This window comes from Gallinula chloropus (assembly GCF_964237585.1).
Source record: "Gallinula chloropus genome assembly, chromosome: 1".
Classification (NCBI taxonomy): domain Eukaryota; kingdom Metazoa; phylum Chordata; class Aves; order Gruiformes; family Rallidae; genus Gallinula; species Gallinula chloropus.
The window spans coordinates 17358281-17380636 of NC_140085.1; the positions used below are offsets into that span (position 1 = coordinate 17358281).

The window sequence follows — 22356 nt, forward strand, 5'->3', positions numbered from 1 at the left end:
ATTTGATTTTTCATTTCCAAACAGCTGCTAGAATTCTTTGCAGAAACAACTGTTCAGTAATTAATAGTTATCTTTTTGTGTCAAGTATGTAAATTGCTATTAGATCCTTCTGGATAAAAACTGCTGTAGAAATTATGAAGCATTATAATACATTCATGTCCGAGTATGATTAGGTATTGAGTTGTAAAGAATTGGATGCAGAAATATTTCCAAAGGGCAAAAAGTACTAGAGATGCATCTTTTTTGATGCCATACAGTATTTTTTTTGTTTAATATTATTGTACTATTTATTCCAAATTTTTCTTGACTAGAAGGTAAAAAATCATTGAATTAGCACAGTGTTCCATTTCTTTAGATAGATGGGTTGCTATTTGGAAATTAAGACCTGGCTGTTTGCCAGTGTGTGTGAAGCTGATGAAAGAAAAATACTTGCTGCCTCCTAAATGAGAAGTGTCTACAAATCCTGTGATTTGGTGTTACATGTTTATTGTTGATGAATGCCACCCATTCTACCTGCAACATCTGTATCGGCACAGTGGGCACAGATATAACAAGCTAAGCAATCCCTCTATTGTAAGAGCACAAGAGTAGGCCATGTGTGAACAGCCAGCTGCTCTGTGAATAGTTGGTAAGACTTGAAAAAGAAAGGAATACTTACTTTGATTTTCTTTTCTGCTGGTGCTTGTATGAGTCTGAAATTATTAATATCAACCTCAGCTTCAACAGAATGGCTTCTTATCCTCAGAAAATCAAATTTTAGAAAACTCTGTTTTCAAACACCCAAGTAGAATTTCCACTAGCTGAGATAGAAGATTCAGAGTCTTTTATTTTTGTGTACAGCTGTTATGTTTAAAGGACAATGACAAATTCTAGTCATATAGGCAAATTTAAAACCAGCATGAAATCTCAGGAATTTGGAAACATTTTTTCTGGTAAATGCATAATAACAAGTTTTGTTATGCTTGGAGGGGCTTTGTGTCCCATTCCCCATTTTTGGTTTATTATGTATCACAGGAATTAAATGTTTAGATTGAAGTAGGCACCACGTATGACCTCAGTTTGGTGCCAATTAAAATGTGTCTGTGTGTAAGTACACATAATCCTGAATCCCACCATCTAAATGGATTGTCACATTTCATTGTCCCACATAAAATAACTTCTCTAATGCTTTCTAGTCTGTTCCTTAATCGCATCTGAAATCATCAAACTTCTGCTTATTTTTTTATCTGTGAAGTATAAATTGAGATGTAAATGCCATAATTATTCCTCTTGACATTAGTATTCTCTAACAAATTGGCTCATATCTCTAGTAAGGCAGAGGATAAGGACAAGTTTCCCTCCCCAACCTCATGCTCACAGAGTGAAGCATGCATTTACATTAAGCAAAGAAATGTAGGAACATCTATTCCACCTGCCATTGAGTATTGTGTGTGCATATTGTTTTCGCAATCCCAGCTTTTTTTTTTTATTGCAGATATTATGAATAAGAAACCACAGTTGGCCTGGAAGCTCTATCTGAAGATGGAGACGTCAGGGGACTCATTTAAACTGTTGCAGCTCATTGCAAATGATTGCTACAAAGTGAGTCTTCTCCTTTAGAATTTGGTGTATGGCATGTTAATTCAGTGATTGTACCAACAGCCATTTAGTGGGTACTTTCCATCACTGTCATAACTAGTCAACTTTCTTTTATAACAGTGGGATGTCTAATAGTGTGGATGAGTTGTAAGGACTAGTCAGTATTTTGGTAGACAACCCCACTGATTAAAACTTCCGTAAATTGCTGTGTGCTTGAGGTATCAATGACAACAGTTTCTTCTCCTACTAGGGATTCATTGTTGGCAGAAACAAGAAACTTTTAAGAAAAAAATATTTAGCATAGATTCAGCAAGGAGCCTCATCCTGGGACAGTGTTATTTTTTTTCCTTAAAGTTTATAGTGGCAATGGGAGACACTCCTTTGTTAATCACGAGGAAATGGAAAGAGAATTCCCACAACTACTATTCTGCCTGCCCATGGGAGGCAGAGACAAGATGTGTAGTCATTAGGAATAAAATTATTCAGAAAAAATAATGAGCTTAACTGCCTACAGTGGGGATCCCTGCTAACACATCATAGTTCTTCTTTTGAACCCTCTCTAGAGGAGACTTCATGAAATAAGGTTAGACTAAGCCTGTCTATCATTTTTAAAAGTCAAACTAGACAAGACAATGTCCACTTTATTAGGGATGCTTTGGGCATTTTAGAACCAGATAACAATATAAGCTACCTTACTTATACTAAGCTTCTAGATTGTATTTAGTATTAGCTCTTTGCTAATACAGTGCTGGCACACCTCCAAATTCTAGTTTATACAAAGCTACATTAATAGGGAAGAGATCTCGGGAAGTTGATAGCAATTAGGCCTGAATTGCTAACGTCTGATTCTTCAGTTGGTGTGCCTGTACACAGCTAGGCTTAGCTCTGATTCAAGCTTTCTTGCTGTCCTGCAAAGAAACAAAAAAAAACCCAAACCCATGAGACTTTAATCCGCAGGAAGGATGTAGAGGCATATAAAGAAAAGTAGTTTCACAGGAGTGTAAGTGGCACTATAGGAGAAACCAAAATTGATGTTCCTATGCAGAGTACTGCTGTGCAAGATTTCAGTAGGCAACAATAGGATGTTGTATCCTCTCTGTCATCTACAAGGATGACTGCACTGTGTTGGGACCTAGAGGAGTAACAAGTGATAGAAGAAAAGAAGGTACTTTGGAAAACCATCATGATAAGACACAAGCCATCCAGTTTTCAGAATATATTGGCCAGAGCCAGAAGGTGGACTGAAGTTATTTGGGAAGCAACTGGGTTAGATTTAATTTAAATTATATTAAAATATAGAGACAGATTGTAATTTTGTAATTGTGTAATATAGTAGTTCAATGTTTTAAGAAGGTAGACGTGAGAAGAGCAGAACAAAGGTGTAAAGCTGGTGGAGCTGGTTCAGTGGAGCCAAATGGAAGTGAATACAGAAGAGCTAGCAGTTATTATCATATGCTTATTAGAGATACAGTGACCAAACTTGGCATCATAGAGGAAAGATGGTAAGCTGAGTTCTAATGGACTCAGTTCAGCCAAGCTCTCCAAAGAGCAGCAATATCCACATAGTATCTGTAACATGCTCTTTTTTTTTCTCAAAATCCTAAAAAAAACCCTAACAAAGTCAGAAAATCTACCCTGTGATCTCAAAAGCATTCTTCCAAAACCAAGGGAATTCTCTGCTGCACATCTTTCAAGTAGTCAATCTACCATCTCACTCTAAAAGTCTTGTTGCTCAAGGAAGTGGCTCTGCTTCTGGCCGTTCCTGTAGCTGCAATTTGTGAAAGCAAATTGACAGACAGACCTTATGTAAAATCTTTCTCTAAACCATTTTAAGTCTCACCTAAAACAATTGACTACTTTGCCTAAATTCTCTTCAAAACCTTACTGTACTCTAGAGGAGAAGCATCTCCACACTTTGAATTTATGTAGAGCTCTTGAAAACTGGACTTACAGGACTAAATTTTTCAGCCTAATTACATGTCTGCATAGGGCCATAAATGACTGCTCCAAAGCCCAAGGAATTTAATTTCAAAAATTATTACTGTAGCGTTATAACTTGTCTATCTATGCTACCACTGTTAGTACCACTTCTGCTAAATGGCAAGGCCATGTTATTTGAGTTTATGTAGCATTTTCCAGTTGTTTCTGAACGTATTATTTTGGAGGTCCACAGACAGTACTATATCTGCAACTTAAGAAGGCATTTGCAGTAGGCTTCACTCAACAGAATGCTGAATGGGCATGGATGGAGAAAGTTCAACAGTGTCCCGAGATGAGGTGTAGCTTGATCACTGTTTTTGTGCTGATAGTTGTTCAGTGAGGAAGCTGAGATGCAGGACTTCAGGCTAATTTCTTGCTGCTTTTCTTGCAATAACCCATCTTATCCCTACAGAGAACAGCACGTGACTTAGGGTGAAGCATTTCTTGCTTTTATGTCAGATAGGAGGAGGACATTAAACCAGCATCTGCTTAATGGAACTAGGTCAGATACCACTTTGGAGAGATCAGTATTCATCTTTTTCTTTTTAGCTGACATTTCTGGTACTGTATATACTCACTAACTTTATTCCTATCCATTTAAGTGCTTGCCAGTTACCTGTGGTTAAAAATCACTATTTATGTGAAGAAAAGGCAATTATTCTGTAGTACCTGTATTTCTCTGGCTGAAGTTTTCAAACATGACTCCTACAGCCTGTCCCTTTTTCCTAGCAGATGCAGACTTCCAGCCACCAGCGGATGGGAGGTTGTGCTCAGACTGTGTTCTGAGCTCTCTCCTGGGAAGATGCTGGCCACAAACAACATTGCTATTCAGACTTGCCCAAGGAAAGAACACTCAGTCATAGATATAGTCCACACGAATTATGCTGAGTTTGAAAGCCACAGTTACTGTGGTCACTCCTTTTGCACTGACTGTTGCCAAACAGCTTTCTGTTTAGAGAACGTGAGGCAGAACAAATAGGGTACAAAGTAGATTTTCCTATGTTCAGGAAAAATTTCAATTAGAGACTCTGGGAACCTTATTTTGCACTGTACCATAACAGCAAAGGAAAACATTTATTTCTAAATTAAATCCAAAAGGCATCCAAATATGTCTCTGTGATGATCTCTAGGTAAGGAGAAGTTTTCAAATTTCAACATTTTCAAATGTTTGGATACTTTGAAGTTGATATTCTTTGAAGGACTTTGGTGTAGTTGGTGCAACACTAGATAGGGGACCTCATAAAAGAAAAGTTCTTTAAGCTAGTGTTATCTATGTGTGATCAGAACAACAGTGCTGACTGTTGCCAACTAATAAAGTTCACAGTGCAGTTTGTCTATAATATGTTCAAAGAGATAGACCAGTAATGCTTTAATACCACCTGTTTCCCTATATAGAACTGAAAAGTGCCTGTTCTGTGTCACTTGTTGCCTGCGGGAAAACAGGAAAGTGCACATTGCTTCTATGACTTGCTGATGATTTTAGTAAACTGAGCTCAAAAATTTTTAGTCCCCTTCTGAAAGACAGTCATACAGTCAAGAATGTTTCACTTTCTGTGCAGATGCGTCAGTTTTACTATTCAGCCAAAGCATTTGATGTTCTGGAGAGACTGGACAGTAATCCTGAACACTGGGAAGGCAAGAGAGGTGCTTGTGTGGGTGTCTTTCAAATGATCTTAGCTGGCCGAGAAGCAAAGTAAGTATTCTGTGTTGTATCTGAACCTGTTTTGCTTTTTCCTATTTCCAGATATACTAGAAGCACATTCTTAGCTTTAGGGCTACATATCTTCTTCCAATTCTTTACTGACCTTTCAGAGAATAGACACTTAGGCCAGTGGTTCCATATGCCATGTTCACTGTGAAGTCTATCTTCCACACCAACAATTAAAGAATATGTGGTAGAGAATAAGTTATCATCAAGTGCTGGGAATCATAGGAATACAAAATGCATCAGTCATTATACTAGAAAGAGAGCTAAGATATAAACGTAGAATGTTTATGATTCATAGAATAGTTTGGGTTGGAACTGGGGGAAAAGAATCTCATTTTGTATGGATGGCTTAAGAATGGAAAACTGTCCCATGCCATTTTAAGGTTCATAGAATACAACTAAGGAAACACTCAGCACCCTAGAAAGAACACAATTTCTCTAACATCTCTAGTGGATGAGACTGTGCTTTCACTTAAATTTGCCTTCTGAAGACACCATCCAAGTCAGAGAAGTAGACTCACTTGATGAAAGCTTAAAGGAAATGATCTGTGTTACTGATAATTTTGCTCTCAGTCTGTTTCACTGGAGGGGAGAATGAAAGTAGTGAGGCTGTATTTAAGAACTGTTCCCTCAGGAATATTCTGCTGTGATGCCATATGGCCATTCTCCCCTGGCCGAAGTTGCTGTTTCTTACACAACTGATAGGTGTGTATCTTGGCTTCTACACCTTCCTTGTATTCCCTTCTCTGCTGGAATAATCTCATTAACTGCTACACCCTTCAAGTGTCCTTTCAGCAGTTACTACAGTAGAGGTAGTAATATACATGTAGCTTGCCTGTTTTTCAATATGCATACAGGTTCTTGCTGTAAAGTACCTTGCAAACTGCAGCTTCATACTGGTTTAACCTATTGGTAACATTCATTTCCATGTTATTTGTATTTATGTGTAAGGTGCTTTGGCACCATTAAGCTCAGTGTTGCTGTAATGAAGACCAGCATTAAAGACAAAAGTTTGTCATCTACTGGGGAACCACTTTGCAAGAGTAATGATGTATATATAAAAATAGACAGGCTCAGGCTAAACTCCAAATAAATTACATTTTGCTGTGGTTTTTGGTGAGGTTTTTTTTACTTTTAATTTTTCTCCTTGTTGCAACTTTATCCAAAACTCTTTTTCCCCTGGGATCTAACCTACTGAGCATTTTTACCTCTTCCTGTTCCACAGGTGAATGGACCTCGCTGGGTAGGAACCATGTTTGGATGTGGGTAGTCACTTATTGTATCAGTTGGGTCTCACCCTTATTGAATTTTTTGCTTTTCACCTTTGTAGAGACACCCTACGGGAAGTGCTGCATCTCCTGAAGAGCACTGGCAATTCTCAAGTAGAATACATTGTGCGCATCATGAAAAAGTGGGCCAAGGAGAACAGAGTCCCTGTTTAAACCAGTGCCACAAAATGAACTGGGTCAGTTACTGTGTATGTGTGGCTGTAAGATGTGGGTCTTGGTTTCTCCTGTGTATTCTGGGTATCTCCTTCCTTGCAGGACTTTAAACTATCAAGCAGGTTGACCCAGCTGAGGAACAAACAGCATAGTACAGTGAGATTGCAAAATGTTCATCAAGTTTTTTTGTTTGGGGTGGTTGGTTTTGGTTTTTTTTTTTTCGTTAAAGCTTTATTGGTACCTTTTCTGCTTCTCATTCGAAGTTTCCCAGGTAACTTTTAGTAGTAATTCCAATTGTCCACAAGTCAAAGTACTCCTCAGATGTTCCCCAGATTTCCCAACACAAGTTACTGGAGTGCTTGGGGGGGTTGATGGAGGGGGGGGTGGTTGTTTGGGTTTTTGGGGGGGATTTTTTTCCCTAGCAAGTCTTACAACCTCTGGAGGAGAATCATTTGTGAAACGGCTGAGACAAATCTACTTCAGCAAGAGGTGGAATGTAGCAGGTAGAGAGGTTGACATTGACAACCAAAACCAGTACTAAGGTATCAAATAATACATAAATACATATTACCTGTCAGGGGTAATATACTGTATTCTGAGCACTGTCCTTTTCTGGATACATCTCAGTAATTAATACCTTCATCCTTTATTTTTGCCTATATGTATTGTTTTCTCTCTTACCATTAATTCTGAAGGTGAGGGTTAATCAACCCAAAATGCCAATCTCCAAAGTGGATGTTTTTTGTTTCCCAGGTTGGTAGCAAATCATGACAGTACCATCTTTTTCAGAGCATGGAAATTTGACTGACTTTACTGTTCAATCTTGCTTTGAGGTCTGACACTCAAAACATCTAGTCATGTTAATATAATTCATGTGAGTAATCCATTTAGTTTAGCAGTCTACAGGAAAAAAGAACTGAATGTTTTGAATATTTTTCCAACATTTACCACCCTAGTTAGCAATATATTTATTATAGTTTTGGATTTCTTATACTCTCCTGTTTTCTAAGGAGAACAGTTCAGGTAATATATAATTCTGAAACAAGGCAACAGTTGTAGCATAGAAATGTATTATATGTTTTGCAGCGAAATTTTTTAAATCTTATTTGTAAAAGGAAAATATACAATTTGTAAAATACTTATGAAGTATTTTTTTATCTTTTTGGGGGGGGGAACTCAGAGCACTGTTCTCTACTGTCTCTGGTTTGATTAAAACTTAATTGAATCTACAGTTGAATGTCTTGTTGGTCTGTGTTGCTTCATACTGCAGATGTTGAAATTGTGTATATTCGTTCTGTTGTGGAAGAGGGCAGATTTGTGACTGGTCGTTAAACGTCAGGTCAGAAATCAGTCAAAGGCCAGCCAATGGCCTTGGTGCTGATTTATAGTGGTGTGATACTGAAAAAAGGAGGCCAGGTGTATGTGGAACATATACACCTTTTTGCCATATAGCATGTCAGTGCTTTTACTGCTTTACACACAAACTGTGGGTATTATCATTCAGGTATCTAGAAGCACATTGATAGTTGTGGTTGCTTGCACTTGCGTGTATTTACATCTAGAAAACTTGTCCATCATACTAGCAACAATAATAGACCCTTTCAGCAGCGGCAGAGACAGTTTTTACACTGATTCAAAAGAGGTGTGAAAGGAGTAGTATTTTCACTGAAAGCATCAGAAAACAGCTTTCTACCTTTCACTTATAAAAGGCATTTTTCTTTTTCACCCAGTTTAATTAACTTGGAACCAGATCGGGAATGCAATTATGAGTCTTGGTGCAAAGCTTCAAAAAGTTATATTGGTGGCTTTGTAGGAGTTGTTAAATGCATCGAATTGCTCCTTTATTGATGCTAAACCTGCAGGAGAGCTGAAGAGCATCCAAATCCATTGCAGACCATTTTACATGTTGGTTGAATCTTCTGAAATAAGTGTGATAGCATCACAGCTATGGACTAATTTTAAATTCTTTCTTTGTATCCAATGAAGAAATTTTTGAAAACAGCATCAATTAACTACAGTCACAAGGTCATATTTGATATGTTAAGCGATGTGGTTTTTAGCACAGTGCACATTATTGACTGGTAATAAAACTTTTGTCTTTTAAGACATAAAAACCAGGGGACTGCAGGGCTTTGCCTTGAGCAGCAGTGAAATAAAAGATACATTACAGATTGTCCTAGCATTTAGAGTTTTGGTGATGGAACATACAAGTAGGTACTGAAAAAGTGCTGAAATTGTGGTGTTTATTTTACCTCAGAAATGTAAAAACATCTTCTGTTCTTTAATCTGAGATCATATTCAAAAAACAAAGGTATAAATAGAAGTTGCTGTAGATAATACAGAAAGGGAAGTTAAGAGAGAATTTCTGAAGTTTTTTTTTCTCAGGCTGGGCTAGCAAACTTCTTCTCCTGCTGATTTCCATGTTTCCCTGAACTGTGAGAATTTAAGGAGTCAAGGTACTCTAAATAGGACAGCTGGGAACGAAGGTGGATGTGAAGAAAAACATCAGTGACCTATACAGATCATGCAGATAATGAAGAATGCATGTGCAGAGAGGCAAGGAAACAAGTACATTTATTGGGTTGGGAATAAGTGAATATAAAATAGATAACAGCCACAGTTCAGATAATGTAGTGAAAGAGAGACTAAGGAAGAAAGAAATTGCTGCATCAGTAGAATTTGACAGAAGAGTATGGAAAACAGTTATCTCTTATACTCTGAATAAGCATCTGAATCTGAAAAATAGGATACAGGGAAGGTACTGTGCTAGTGATCATATCATTAATAGTGACAGGTAGAGAAAGCCAAAGCCAGAATAGCATGTAACTGCTTTTAGTAGGGCACTGACCCCATTCCCAGTAAATAAAGATGACCATTAATTAAGCCTGGTCGTACCTGAACAACATTTTTGACAGTAACGTCTAAGTGAATTACACTTCAGGAGAAGACGTTTATTCCCTCTGCTGCAAGTGAGTTCCCGGATAGCATCCGCTTTGGTCAGCATCTGAACTGATCCAGCATGGCAGCAACCTGCTTAGATTAATTCTTGAAACCAGCATATAACTTCTAAGCACAATAACAGCTGGAGTGAGGTAATTAAACCTAAACTGGAGGTGGCAAGTGCACTGTGAAGGAAAAGTCATGTCATGTTCCAACTCTGTGGGCTGCAGCAGGCATTTAGGTTTAGGTGGTTCCCTCAGCTTGAAGATAGCTTATTGATCTTCATAAGAAAGTTGTCTAAGGTTTAGTAAGGAACTTGACCATTAGCTAGTAAGATACAAAATAAACAATTACTTGTATAGGTGTTGCTACCTTTACCTTGACTAGATGGGAGCTATACATAAATTGAGGATCCCATCTGCTTTTGCCCATCAGTTTACTCTTTAAGCAAATTCTTCACTGTATTCTGTGCAGAAGTAATTTCCAGTCACTGTTTTTTGAGTTTCATTCCCAGACTTCCTCCCAATTTCACCTATTCGTATGATCACTGATTAAACAGATCATCACATGAAAGTGTCACCAGTAACCATTGAAATCAACTCTTTGATTTGCTGCTTGATAATCTCATCTGACCCTACATATTGCAAGTTGGTAGATTTCATCTGCTAATCTTTGTGTTGAATCCAATAACTTGGATTTCCATAAAAATATTTGCCAAAAAAACCCTTAAGACACTGAATTTGAAAGCAGGTAATGAAAAAGCCATAGATTTACTTTGCAATTTATTCAAATGGTTTAATCACATTTTCTCTTTTAGAAATTGTACCTTCATTCTAAATTCAGCTTGTTTGGCCTTGTTTTCTAATATTTGATTCATCCAATGTTCATCTTTGTTGTTAGTCATTAAAGCATAGCATTCTTCATTTTGGTGGGGGTTTCATTAAGTATGCTTAAAGAGCAGACAGCATCCCTTGTAAGGATATTTTCCAGGCTGGAAAACTGGCAAGCAGTTTGTCAACAGATTTTTACATAACAAGCGTGGTCATGAAGCACTGGGCATAATTTCACCCTGGAATGTGCTCCTCCATATCGCTGCTCACTGTTCTACACGTGCGCGCAGACTGCACTCACCCTCTCTGCCACATTATCACAGGGAGAGCTTAAATTGTTTCTCAGCTGTGACATGACATCTCGGGTTTCTCCAGAATGGTATTTTCCAGGATGCAGTCTACCCTTCTGAAGAGACAAGCCTACCTTTAGCTCTACAAAAAATATGTTTTCTTCAAATGGGCTCAGTTTTTCCAGCTTATGCAGATCACCCTGTATTACTGTCTTATCCTCACTAATTACTAGCCTGTTTTCTGAAGCCTTTTCTTAGTCCTGGTTTACATCAGTCTCTGGATCATCAAGGGCTATGTTGGCTCCTCCATCCTTCCAGGGCTCTATTAAGGTAAACCACAAAAATATTCTATTGATGATGACTTCTCATCATTTGTCATTCTGAGCTTATTTAACGTATACCTTATGGATACTGTATTATGCTATTCTTTTAAATTAGGTATATGACATTAGAAATGTATATATTACAGTTTGTATAACTGCAATGTTGTTATATCTGGCAGAGCTTGTAAAAGATCATGTCATGGAAGCTAATGCCTCCCATTCGTTCTTTACCCTTGCTGCATCCTGGAAAGATTGATGGAGTCCAGTTATTCAAGATTGCTTGCAGAATTTGCAACTTTCTTTTTTCCCTGTAATCACATTTAGACACCACACCCCAAAAGCTTACTTTTGACTTTGTAGAGCGTAAATTTTTCATTAGCAACAAGTGAAGCAGGTGTTTCACATCTCTGGGCAAAGGACAGTTCCTAAATTCCTTATAGGTCGTTCTTAATTGATGAATGGCACTAGCCTCTATTTATAGATTTAAAAAGTAAAAAGCTATCATTAGTAAGAGATGTGCCTTTTGAGAAGACACATATGATATTTATATTCTTCATACAAAAAGACAACTTAATGTTGTATTGTGCTTAAATGCTCCATGTTATATTATTCTTAGTAATTCTTTGAGAAGGTTTAAAATAATGAATGCAGTCAAATAAGTAATGATCTCTAAAATGTTTTTACAAGTACATCTTTAAGAGCCTGGGACTTGAGTTATTTTGACAGCAAATATGCTACAAGGTACAGCTGAATCTGTCTGAAAAGTAGGATATTTCCTATGCTGTTCTCTCTGCATCACACTTCCATGCACCTAGGAATTGCATTGCTTTTTTGGAGTCCTCAAACCACACTTTAAGCTGGCCCTTAACTAGGGAAGAGTGATGAGCCTCAGACTCCACCATCTGTTCTTTGATCACTGTGAGCAACTTCCATGTGGTCAGTTCTGTGAAAAACCACACACAACAAGGCAGAATTCTGTAAGTTACAATAACATCTTTTAAGAATACATATAATAATGTTGAGGTGGTTTGTGTCATGTAGAAGAGAACGAAGCTTCAATTCTAACAGTTACATTGTATAACAGCTATAATTTTCTTTGATTATTTTGTCCTCCTTAAGCATGATGGGATCATTATGCCCTTCTACTCTAAAGCTACTGGCAATCCTTTTCTTGCCTCACATTAGTGGGTGAGGCTGTTATATGGGTAGCCACTAGATGAGAAAACACATGGTCTTCCTTTGCAGAGCCGATGAATTAATTCACATCACATGAAGTAAATGTATCTCTAGTATCAATCCATGTGTGACAGCTGTGTCTAAGAAAACTTTGGAAGAAATAAATTACAAAAACTGATAAGCCAAAACTTAAATCACCTGGAATGTTCCCAGTACTGATGGTTATCAGAATATCAGTATTCTGCAAGTTCAGACTTAGATTTGTCTGACTTGTTCATGATGCCACATGTGCTGAACTTAGTCATCACTGAACAAACTGGGAAGTTACTTATTTAGATAAACAACGGTAGCTTTTTCCACCATTTAATGGCAGAAGAGTTATTTTCAGGTCACAGCAAAGTAATTTTTGAGACAAGCTTTGCAAGACTTACCACAGTTTAGCTAGTTAGTCCCAAACGTACTATCGCTGTATCTGTTTTTCATTTCTGCACACTTTCCCCTGCTGAGTGTTTTCCCTTCCCATCTACCTGCTAACGTGACTGCCAAAGTACCCCTGGTTTCTGCAGATTCCTTCCTCCCCTCACCCCACCTCTGAGCATTACGTGCTTTGTTCTGCTTCACAGATGTTCTGGTCAGATTTGTAAAACGTGCTGAGGACTAGAAATCAGTATGACACTAAGAATCACAGAGTCACAGAATCACAAGGTTGGGAAAGACCTTTAAGATCATTGAGTCCAACCATTCCTGTCCTATGCTAAACCATATCTCTAAAGATAATAAAAGAGCGAGGAGGTATTCAAGATAAGTGCTGACTGTAAGTTAAGTCTGACTGTAGGATCACTTATCACTGTGAGGGGAGATTCTTTACAGGGTGGGAAAATGACATTTGAAACAGATGTCACACAGAAAGGGTAGCTTGTTTTCCTGAGCATTTCCAACCTGCAGCATCCACTTCTCCAAAAAGCAGCTCTGTTACCAGTGTGCAACAAGCCAGTCCTCACAGACACAGAGATGACGCCTTTTGTTCTACAAATCAAGCACACCCAATGCTAGTTTCCTCATTATATTTATACATAAATGCTGCAAGGTAGTATACTCCCAGTTAAAATGATGGGCTAGAAATTTATCTGTAGTTACAGTATTGGCTGTGCCATCTTCTTCAGTCACTATGCCTGCATGGAGGAAGTGTCTTCACCTGGACAAGGGTCTTCTTGACCAGTGGGTGTGATTTTCAGTATTATAATGAAGACAGTTTGGTCAGGGACACCTGGACTTCAGTCTTCTCTGCCAAATTGGCTCTGTGTGTGTAGACATCCCAATTAGTTTGTTCATTCAAGGTCTTAGTGTTCCAGGACAGTAAGTTTACAGATGTTTCTTCATGCAATCCCCTTTGATCCTTTCCTTTTAGTTTACAGATGTGCCTTCAACCAATTTCCTTTGATCCATTCCTTACAAACCACTTCGCAAATATCTACAACATTCTTAATTACGGAGACTTTGTATATAAAACTTGATTAACTAGAGAGCCATGGTTAGCTTTAAATTCAACGACAGATACCACAGTGTCTTCTTAAAATCACCTCTGCAGTAGTTGCTCTTCTACACAATATTATCAAAAATCTTTACATTTCATACATTGTATCAAAATACCACTTGAGGTGGTAAGAAAACAGAGTTAAATAAAATTCCATTTGTCTATTTAAATTATTCATGTATGAAAAATAGTTTTTCATAAGTAATTTTTCAGATGCTATTTTTAATGCTGTGGCAACTCAAAAGCAGCTTTGTGTTGAATCTGCAAGCTCGGTATGTAGTTAATTCTCGGTGATGAATATGTGCTTTGCTTTTTGAAGGCAATTTGGCTTGGAAATAAAATCATGGAAGTATGAAAATGCTGAACTGCACATGCAAAGTATGCTTCTGACTGTTCTGATCATAAGCTTGTATGGATGTTAAAAATGTAGTAATTTGTTTATGCAATCACCCTCAGCTGTCTGTGATAATGTGCACTTACTTAGATGGAGAACTTTGTATAAGTAAAAGTGGTTTCCAAAGTGCTGACAGGTATTGAAAGAAAATAGTTAGGAAATAGGATTTTTTTGTAAAATCAGTCTGAAAGCTGAAGGAGAAACTAGAGAAAAAAATAAATAAAATTTCTCCAAGGCCACAGCCAAATACTACATTGTGTGTCTATGTGATTCCTAGAAGGTTGCTTAGCAATTGACAAGTGTATTATATGTAATTCTTCCTTTTGGGAGGGTAAACATTGCTTGGCAGTTGTTTCCTGAATAGAAACTACACTAATTTTTAATATATCAGAGTAATACCTTAAATAAGTTTCTGATAACTTTTAAAATAGCTGTATTTTCACTAAAAAAACAGAAAATAATGATGTTGAGAGATCAAGGCTAGTCTGGCCTGTGGTCTGACAGGCTGTCTTCATGGGCAATGAGTGTTTGGCTTGTCCTCAATCAGCACTCACAAGAGAAACTCTCAGCAAGAGCAAATCTTAATTTCTGTATTGCTGAGAATTACTTCCAGACCCTCTTGCCTATTAAACAGCATCACTACTGCTTTTATTCTAGAAATTGCCATTCGAGCAGCATAGGTGAGAGGGACCTGGGGGTCCTGGTGGACAGCAGAATGACCATGAGCCAGCAATGTGCCCTTGTGGCCAAGCAGGGCCTGGGGTGTATTAGAAGGGGTGTGGTTAGTAGGTCAGGAGAGGTCCTTCTCCCCCTCTACTCTGCCCTGGTGAGACCACACCTGGAATATTGTGTCCAGTTCTGGGCCCCTCAGTTCAAGGACAGGGAACTACTCGAAAGAGTCCAGCATAGGACCACTACGAAGATTAAGGAAGTGGAACACCTTCCTTACGAGGAGAGGCTAAGGGAGCTGGGTCTCTTTAGCCAGGAGACTGTGGGATGATCTCATCAATGTCTATAAATATGTAAAGGGTGAGTGTCAGGAGGACGGAGCCAGGCTCTTCTCAGTGATGGCCAGCGATAGGAAAAGGGGCAATGGGTGCAACCTGGAGCACAGGAAGTTCCATGTGAACATAAACTTTTTCACTGTGAGGGTGACCGAGCACTGGAACAGGCTGCCCAGAGAGGTGTGGAGTCTCCTTCTCTGGAGACATTCAAAACCCGCCTGAACATGTTCTTGTGTGACCTAATCTAGGTGATCCTGCTCTGGCAGGGGGGTTGGACTAGATGATCTTTCAAGGTCCCTTCCAACCCCCACCATTCTGTGATTCTGTGATTCCCTACACAGATGATCTTTCTCACTGTTATGGGTGGGTGGGGTAGCTACTTGAAATATCGAGTCCTCATCTGTTCTTGTGTGGTTTTAATTACTATTGGAAGAATAAACCCGGCAGACAAGAAGACAGAGATAAAACAATAACCTGACTCCAAAGTTTCAGAGCGGCTGGTTAATCCCAGGCTGCCCCCGGGGTGCTGGTTTGATGCAACAGGCTTTTCATCAGCATCCCACACTGCAAGGATCTGGGAAGAAACGGTGCAAAGGAGGAAAAAAGTGAGGGACACACACCACACCACCCGGAGCACATAATCCCTCTCAATCTCTGTAAATACCTAGGTGTTCTCACACTGTCAGAGGAGCAGCTGTGAATCACAAAACAGGTACCATTAAGGGAATCCATTATTTCCAAAGGCAGCTCCTCTTCAATTTTAAACTCGGATTAAGTAGGGTTTAAGTGACATTGTTAGTCACAATCAGTAAGTGACAGGTAGATGAATTTCTTCACTGGTTAACTGAAGTCTTCTCCCTGTGTATCATTTGTATTTTTAAAGGGAAATAAACCCCACAAACAAACCAAAAACACCACAACAAAAATGGTGTGTTAGCGGGTGCTCCTCTACCACATCTCTCCTGTGTTTATTTCTGATGTAGCCCTGCTTGCTATTCTTTAAATCCACCATTCTTTTATACCTACAGGAAAAACTCCAAGACTTTAACTAGAAGGTTATTTTAACCAGTAAATCAATGGTTTCAATTTTACTGGGACCACTTAGGAACTATCTTTTTTTTTTTTTCCTCTCCTGGTTGAAAGGAGGCAGGCAAAGGGTGGTGGTCAATGGGTGTATGTCCAGGTGGAGGCCGGTGACAAGCGGTGTCCCCCAGGGTCACCCATCTTCACATTCGAAGCAGAAAAAATGTTTAACAATTAAGTAAAAATAAGATGTAACTAGATAAGTGTTCTTATGCTGTTGGCTACAATTCAGTTTGCTACCATTATCCGAGGGAACAAATTACCTGTGTCTAAATATCAATCCTCTCTCCAGGACTGAAAGCTGTTCCTGACAGCAGCTTCACGGAGAAGCTTGCTCTTCTTTGGCCAAGATGCAGTTCTTCTTTCCATTTTCTCTCATCTCTTTTTCTTCCTAATCTGCTGTTCCATGTAAATACAACATTTGTAGCTTTCCATTTTCTCTGAGGTTCCTTTAAGTTAATGATCTCATTTGTTTGCCTAAAGAATTCTGTAGATCATAAAAATCACTAGTCACACAGACGTTGTGCCAGTTTTGAAGTTCTTGTTGCACACGAACAGGACAGATGATAGATAACACCCTCACCTGTGGTTGAGGAGCTCATACTGCCATGACACACGTGCTCCTGTAAATGCATTTACTTTTCTAACATGAAGACTTGCCCCTGGTTTCTAGCTTATTAGACAAAGGCTAATTTTACCTTCTAGCTACCCCGCACCACCATTTTTGCTGTCCTGGCATATGACACAGTATTGGAAAACAGTTCCTCATTTCAGAAAGCAAACAAAAGATGCACCTAAATCCACTTTCCAAAGGTAAAAGGTGTTTCCAGGTATGGGAACAGTAACTACCTTCTGCATTAAAAATGATGCTATTCTTAAAACTTCCCATAGTCCTTGAAACATTCAACTTTTGATCAAGTCTGTTTAAAGCTTTTCTTGAAGTTCTTGGAATGAGTTCAGCGTCTCATAGGCTCAAACTTTCACTAGCCAAGAAGTAAAGTTTGATCCGTTCCCCAGGAGGGAACTACCCACTCATGGGGTAAAGTTCATCGGCACAGTTCCTCTGCCTTGAAATGGTGATAAATGAGTATTGTTACTGCCCTAGCAAAGTACATCCTAATTACCTGAAGCTAATGCACTTCTGCTTGTCCCAACATCTGGCATTTCTCTACCTGTCTGCAACCCTTCCAAACCAATGTTTACTTCACTGAACAGAGTACTTTGGACTTTTCAAGGATGTGGCAGAGCAGCTGGTAACAGTCTACAGTCTACATACAGGTGCCTGATGAGGGAAAGCTAGAGGTATGTTCTGTGGGAAACAGTATTTTTAATTACAAGAATTTAAAATTATTAAAAACAAACAAAAAAAAAAGAAAAAAGGGGGAACCTCTAGATAGTGGAAACTTTTTTTCAAACTGTCTTGTAGGGCATTGGTGTTTGGTTTGGAGAGAGTTGTTTTGCTATTCCTTGATTCTGGATCTGTCAGGAAGCAACTGAGTAGAACTGTGGGAGGGAAGACAAGATTTAAAAAAAAAAAAAAAGCATAGTTTAATTCAGAGTGCTTCAGTAAATAAAAGCTAAACAATGCCAGCATGTTGTTGGTCCAGTGGATTCTTGTGATGCAGCAGCAGTTCTGGTTAAAGCTACACAAAGACCACCCTACCTGCAGCTGTATTGTCTCCTCACACAGCAATGGAAGTTGCAGCTGCTGTGGCAGCAGTTCCCATGAAAGGACCATGAGGATCAACAAGGTGCTTGGTTGGACCATAAGACATCAAGATACCAGCAGGGTATAGTAATGAAGCAGCCTGTGGAAAATGAGGATATTCTCACCAAAACCAACCAAAAAAACCCAAAGCCCAAACCTGGTAGAAGTATTTTAGAGAGTTACGAGTGGTTGAGATCCAGCTGGCACAGGCACAAGCTGGCTATCGATACACTTCCTACCTCAGTGGAGGTTCCAGTGCTCCCCTTAAATTAAGCAGAAGACAAACTGCCATCCTATGTGACCTAAGCTTGAGTAGGGAAATTTGATATATAAGCAGGACGCGCTTTCCACCACATTCCCGTCCTCGGGCAACAGCCTCCAGCTCATGGAAGTGTTCAGCCTTTGAAACTGCAACAAGCTCCCTGGAGACAGACATAGTCAGAGGAAGCCATACAAGCAGAGCAGCAGCATCTATTAGGTCCAGAAGAGCAGCTACCTCTGGTCTGTAAGGAAACAGGACACAGCTCTGACTCTAACACAGCAAGCACTAACAGCCCAAAGGGAAGCGAGAGTGCCAGAGGTTTGTCTCCCAGAGGAGAAGATGTCCCCAGGCAGAGCAGGAGGATCCCCCATCTCTGGTGGCTTAGTGGGCTGTCTCCTCCTTTTTCTGGATTTGAAATTTCTACTCACTGATGTGAGATGGTCAAGAAATTTCCACTCACTGATGTGGCCGTAGCACCTGTGGTTCTGAGCATCCACTTTGTATGATCTGCTCATACCAGCTTTCACCAATGAATTAAAAGCAGCTTCAAATTAACCCCAAAATTCCGGCAGTTGTTAGTTTGTTTAGGGTTTTTTTAAAAAACTCTCAATGTGCCTCTTTCAAGGGACACTTTTGTTATGAATTGTCCTTCAGATAACATACACAAGGAAGGAATCTGTATTCTATTTTGGATTATTTTAGCATAGTCTTATCCTGAGAGAAAGCAAAATAATTGGCAAAACATACCTAATAACTTTTTTTTGTTATTTTGTACTCAGCTGCCAAGTGGACAAGCGCAGCACCTGTCTGTACCATTCCAAACCATATTTGAAACAGAGCTTAATGCCAAAGAACAAAACAGGCATCATCAGAAAAACAATGATGAAAAAATCCAAACCTAACTCCTCTTGAAACTTTGTGAAATGTCAGAATCCTGGAACTCTTCCAGCATACTCAAAACTGAATTCCTGGAGAACTCAAGATCTAGCGGATTTGGTGTCTTTCTTGGGAGCCTTTCGTAGTGCTTCCAGGATCTGCAACCAAATGTAGTGATAACATATTCCAGTAACTGCTATGCTTGGATCTGCTGCCAAGTTTCTTCCTGCTTTAGTTCAGATACTCAGATCCGGAGCAAGCTGTCTCTGGTAACTTTGCTTTAAATTTGAAGACTCAGAACTACTGTTTGTCTAGTTGCATAAACAAATGTTGGGCCTAATTAAGAGAGATATGTGCTCCAAGATGCTCAGAGGCCAGATAACATATAGGTATGATGGGTTATTTCTCTAGTTAAACTCCCAGAAGAGAGAGAGGAAGAGGGGGTGTATGAACTGACCAGTAAATATCTACAAAAGCCTTAGATGTGAAAGGCTGCTTCTACTATCAAAGTCTGCAATCTCATAACTCAGAACAAAGGGCTACCTGAAACTGTTCCCAAGAACCTCTTCTGGTTTTCTCTGTAATTCTATCATGGGTTAGATGAGTTAATCCTATCCAGTTTATTGTTTTCCTACTTAAAAAACATGCTTCCAGTTATATCCACACTACAACCAAGACAATTTAAAGTACCAAATTGAGATACTTGCAAAACTAACTTTCCTTTGGGGTATACCAGTCCCACATTCATTACTTCTGAATACATGTTAGGAGACTGAAAGACAGAACTGAGTTGTGCTGGCTTTGGCTGCGATAGAGTTAATCTTCCTAGTAGCTGTTATGGGGCAGTGTTTTGGATTTGTGCTGGAAACAGTGTTGAGAGCAAGGAGATGTTTTCCCTACTGCTGAGCAGTGCTTACACAGAGCCAAGGATTTTCTGCCCCTCACCCCACCTCACCAGCAAGTAGACTGGGGGTGCACAAGATTTTGGGAGGGGACACAGCCGGTACAGCTGACCCCAACTGACCAAAGGGATATATATACCATGCCATATGATGGCATATGATGGGGTAGAGGGGGGAGTGAGCAACTGTGTGATGCAATGTTGCCAGCTGAGGTTAGACAATGACCTGAGTTTTAGGCTGGATTCTTAAAATGTACAGCTTATCTTCACCCCTCTCCATGAGTATGTCCCATGTATTTGCAGTATTACCTGCAAAGAAAAATTGCTGTTTTCCTATTGTACATATTTCAATGTCTGGTCTCCCACCTGATATCTGAAAACAAGGATTCAGTAGAGCTGCAGAAGAGCCCATGATTTCATGCAAGACCTTTGTTTGCTAAGCAATAAATTGTTCCTTTGCTGAGGAAAGGCAAAACCCTTGTACTATCACAAGGTTTAATGACAGATGACATAGAAACTTTGACGAGAACTAGAATCTTCCTGGCAGGGTCTGCAGATCTGGAGCTTAACGATACTCAGTTTGAATCCAGAAATACATCAGATAGCTGCATGAAATTCTCAACAGGAGAACAAGTGGGATTTACAAAAAAATTTTATTATGACACTAAAAGTAAAAACATATTTGAGGAATATCTCTACCAAGCTTGCAGTCATACTAGAACACACAAGGTTTTAAGATAAACCAAGTCCCTTTGACTATAAAGCTCAACAAAGCCTTTCAAGTTTCAAAAGGAGACAGCTGATGTTTCTCAGATCAGGTCAATCATCCCACTGACTTCCTGCAGTTTTCTGTAATGTCCTCCATTCCCTGTTTGTGAAATCGTAACTTTCAACAACACTGCTCTGGTTTCACGGATCTTCTGTGGCATCTAGCCGAAAGCAGCAGTCAAGTCGAAAGACTTCACATGCTATGAGAGGAAAACATCATGCACTGTGTCGAATGCAGTTTGGGAAGTGGAGTAATGTGCTGAGAACAAAATGGTCTGCTATAATTATCTGAAATAATGCACATATATAAGTCATGTTTGCTTAGCATAGCACGGGCACATTTTTAAATGGAGAAAAAAGTAGTATTTCAGGGGCTAAAAAAAGAACAAGGAATGATACCATCTTTCTCTCTGCTCCAATGAAGCTGGCGAACACAATGCACACGAAGATGTTCGGAGCTTCCTGAAACTTAGCAGTGCCTCGGTGGCACACCTCCATCTGGAAGTACAGCCGTCAGCCTGTGAAGTAGGTGGTGACAGACTGAACTACTTGTACTGTTTCCAGGCAGCTCTTGCTCATGAAGGAAGCCTCACTGCTGCTCATACCCTGCCTTCCTTGCCTTGTCCCCTGCCTAGAGGACAACTCCTGCTCACCAACCCACAGCTGCTCCCTGCGAGCAGAGCCAGTACCCCGCAGCCCGGGCATGGCCGCAGAACAAGCTGCTGCCTTTCCTCAGAGGACAGCCCGGCCACCAGAGCGGTTCTGCTGGCACAGGCTGGGCTCAGCCCTCTACGGAGCAATTCCGGCAGCTCCTGGTCTTCTCAGCTGATGGGGCAGCGCTTCACCCGGTGCGTGTCGACGCCACGGAGACAAGAGACGTTCGCACCGCCGACCTTGCGGCCTGGGAGGGGTTGGTCTCCCCCGCAACTGAACCCGCGATCAGGATAAGGGTTTAGAGGTGTTTCCTTCCCGTGACCGCACTGAAGAGGCCTCAGAGTACCTTCCCCCGAGCAGGCCCGCGGCCCCCGCAGCCCTCCCACACCTTCCCAAGGGGACGCGCGTTGCACAGCTCTGTCCGCAGCCGCTGCTGTGGACTGGGGGCGGCCCCGCTCCTGCCGAGGGCTCCCGCCGCCCCGTCGGCACGAAGCGGCGCGGGACGGGGCTGTCCCTTCCCCCTGCCCCTCAGCGGGGCCGCGCCTCAGGGGAGGGGGGATCCCCGCCGAGGCCGCTCCCCTGGCGCCAACAGGCCGCCCTCAGGCAGCCGCGAGGTGCGGGGGGGGGGAGGGGAGGCGACGGCGGCGTAACCGCCATTGCCCCGCGGCGGTTTGCCGGAGGGCGGGTGCGCCCCGCGCGGCTGGGGGCGGCCGGGAGAGCGGCGAGCGGCCCGGGCGGGCTGCGGGCCCTTTAAGGCGCCGGCGGCGGGCAGCGTGCACATCGCCAAGGCAACTGGGGGCGGGCACCGGCGGCCGCGGCGTGTAGGTACCGACGGCCGCGCTGACGTCGGCGGGAAGCTGAGCAATAACAACAGCGACGCGGGGCGGCGCGCCGGCATCGACGTC

General features: G+C 40.7%; 1 protein-coding gene across 1 annotated transcript in view; it reads left to right on the forward strand.

The window, feature by feature from the left end:
* The window catches only part of IFT56 (intraflagellar transport 56), a gene marked incomplete at both ends in the record, with an annotated part of 48716 nt that extends 42008 nt beyond the window's left edge, over nt 1–6708 (forward strand). Inside the window, 3 exons of the mRNA XM_084278618.1 lie at nt 1475–1581; nt 5118–5251; nt 6597–6708. Of these exons, the coding sequence (XP_084134744.1) occupies nt 1475–1581; nt 5118–5251; nt 6597–6708 (353 nt within the window). The remainder of the gene's footprint in view (nt 1–1474; nt 1582–5117; nt 5252–6596) is intronic.
* Nucleotides 6709–22356: the final 15648 nt, after the last annotated feature.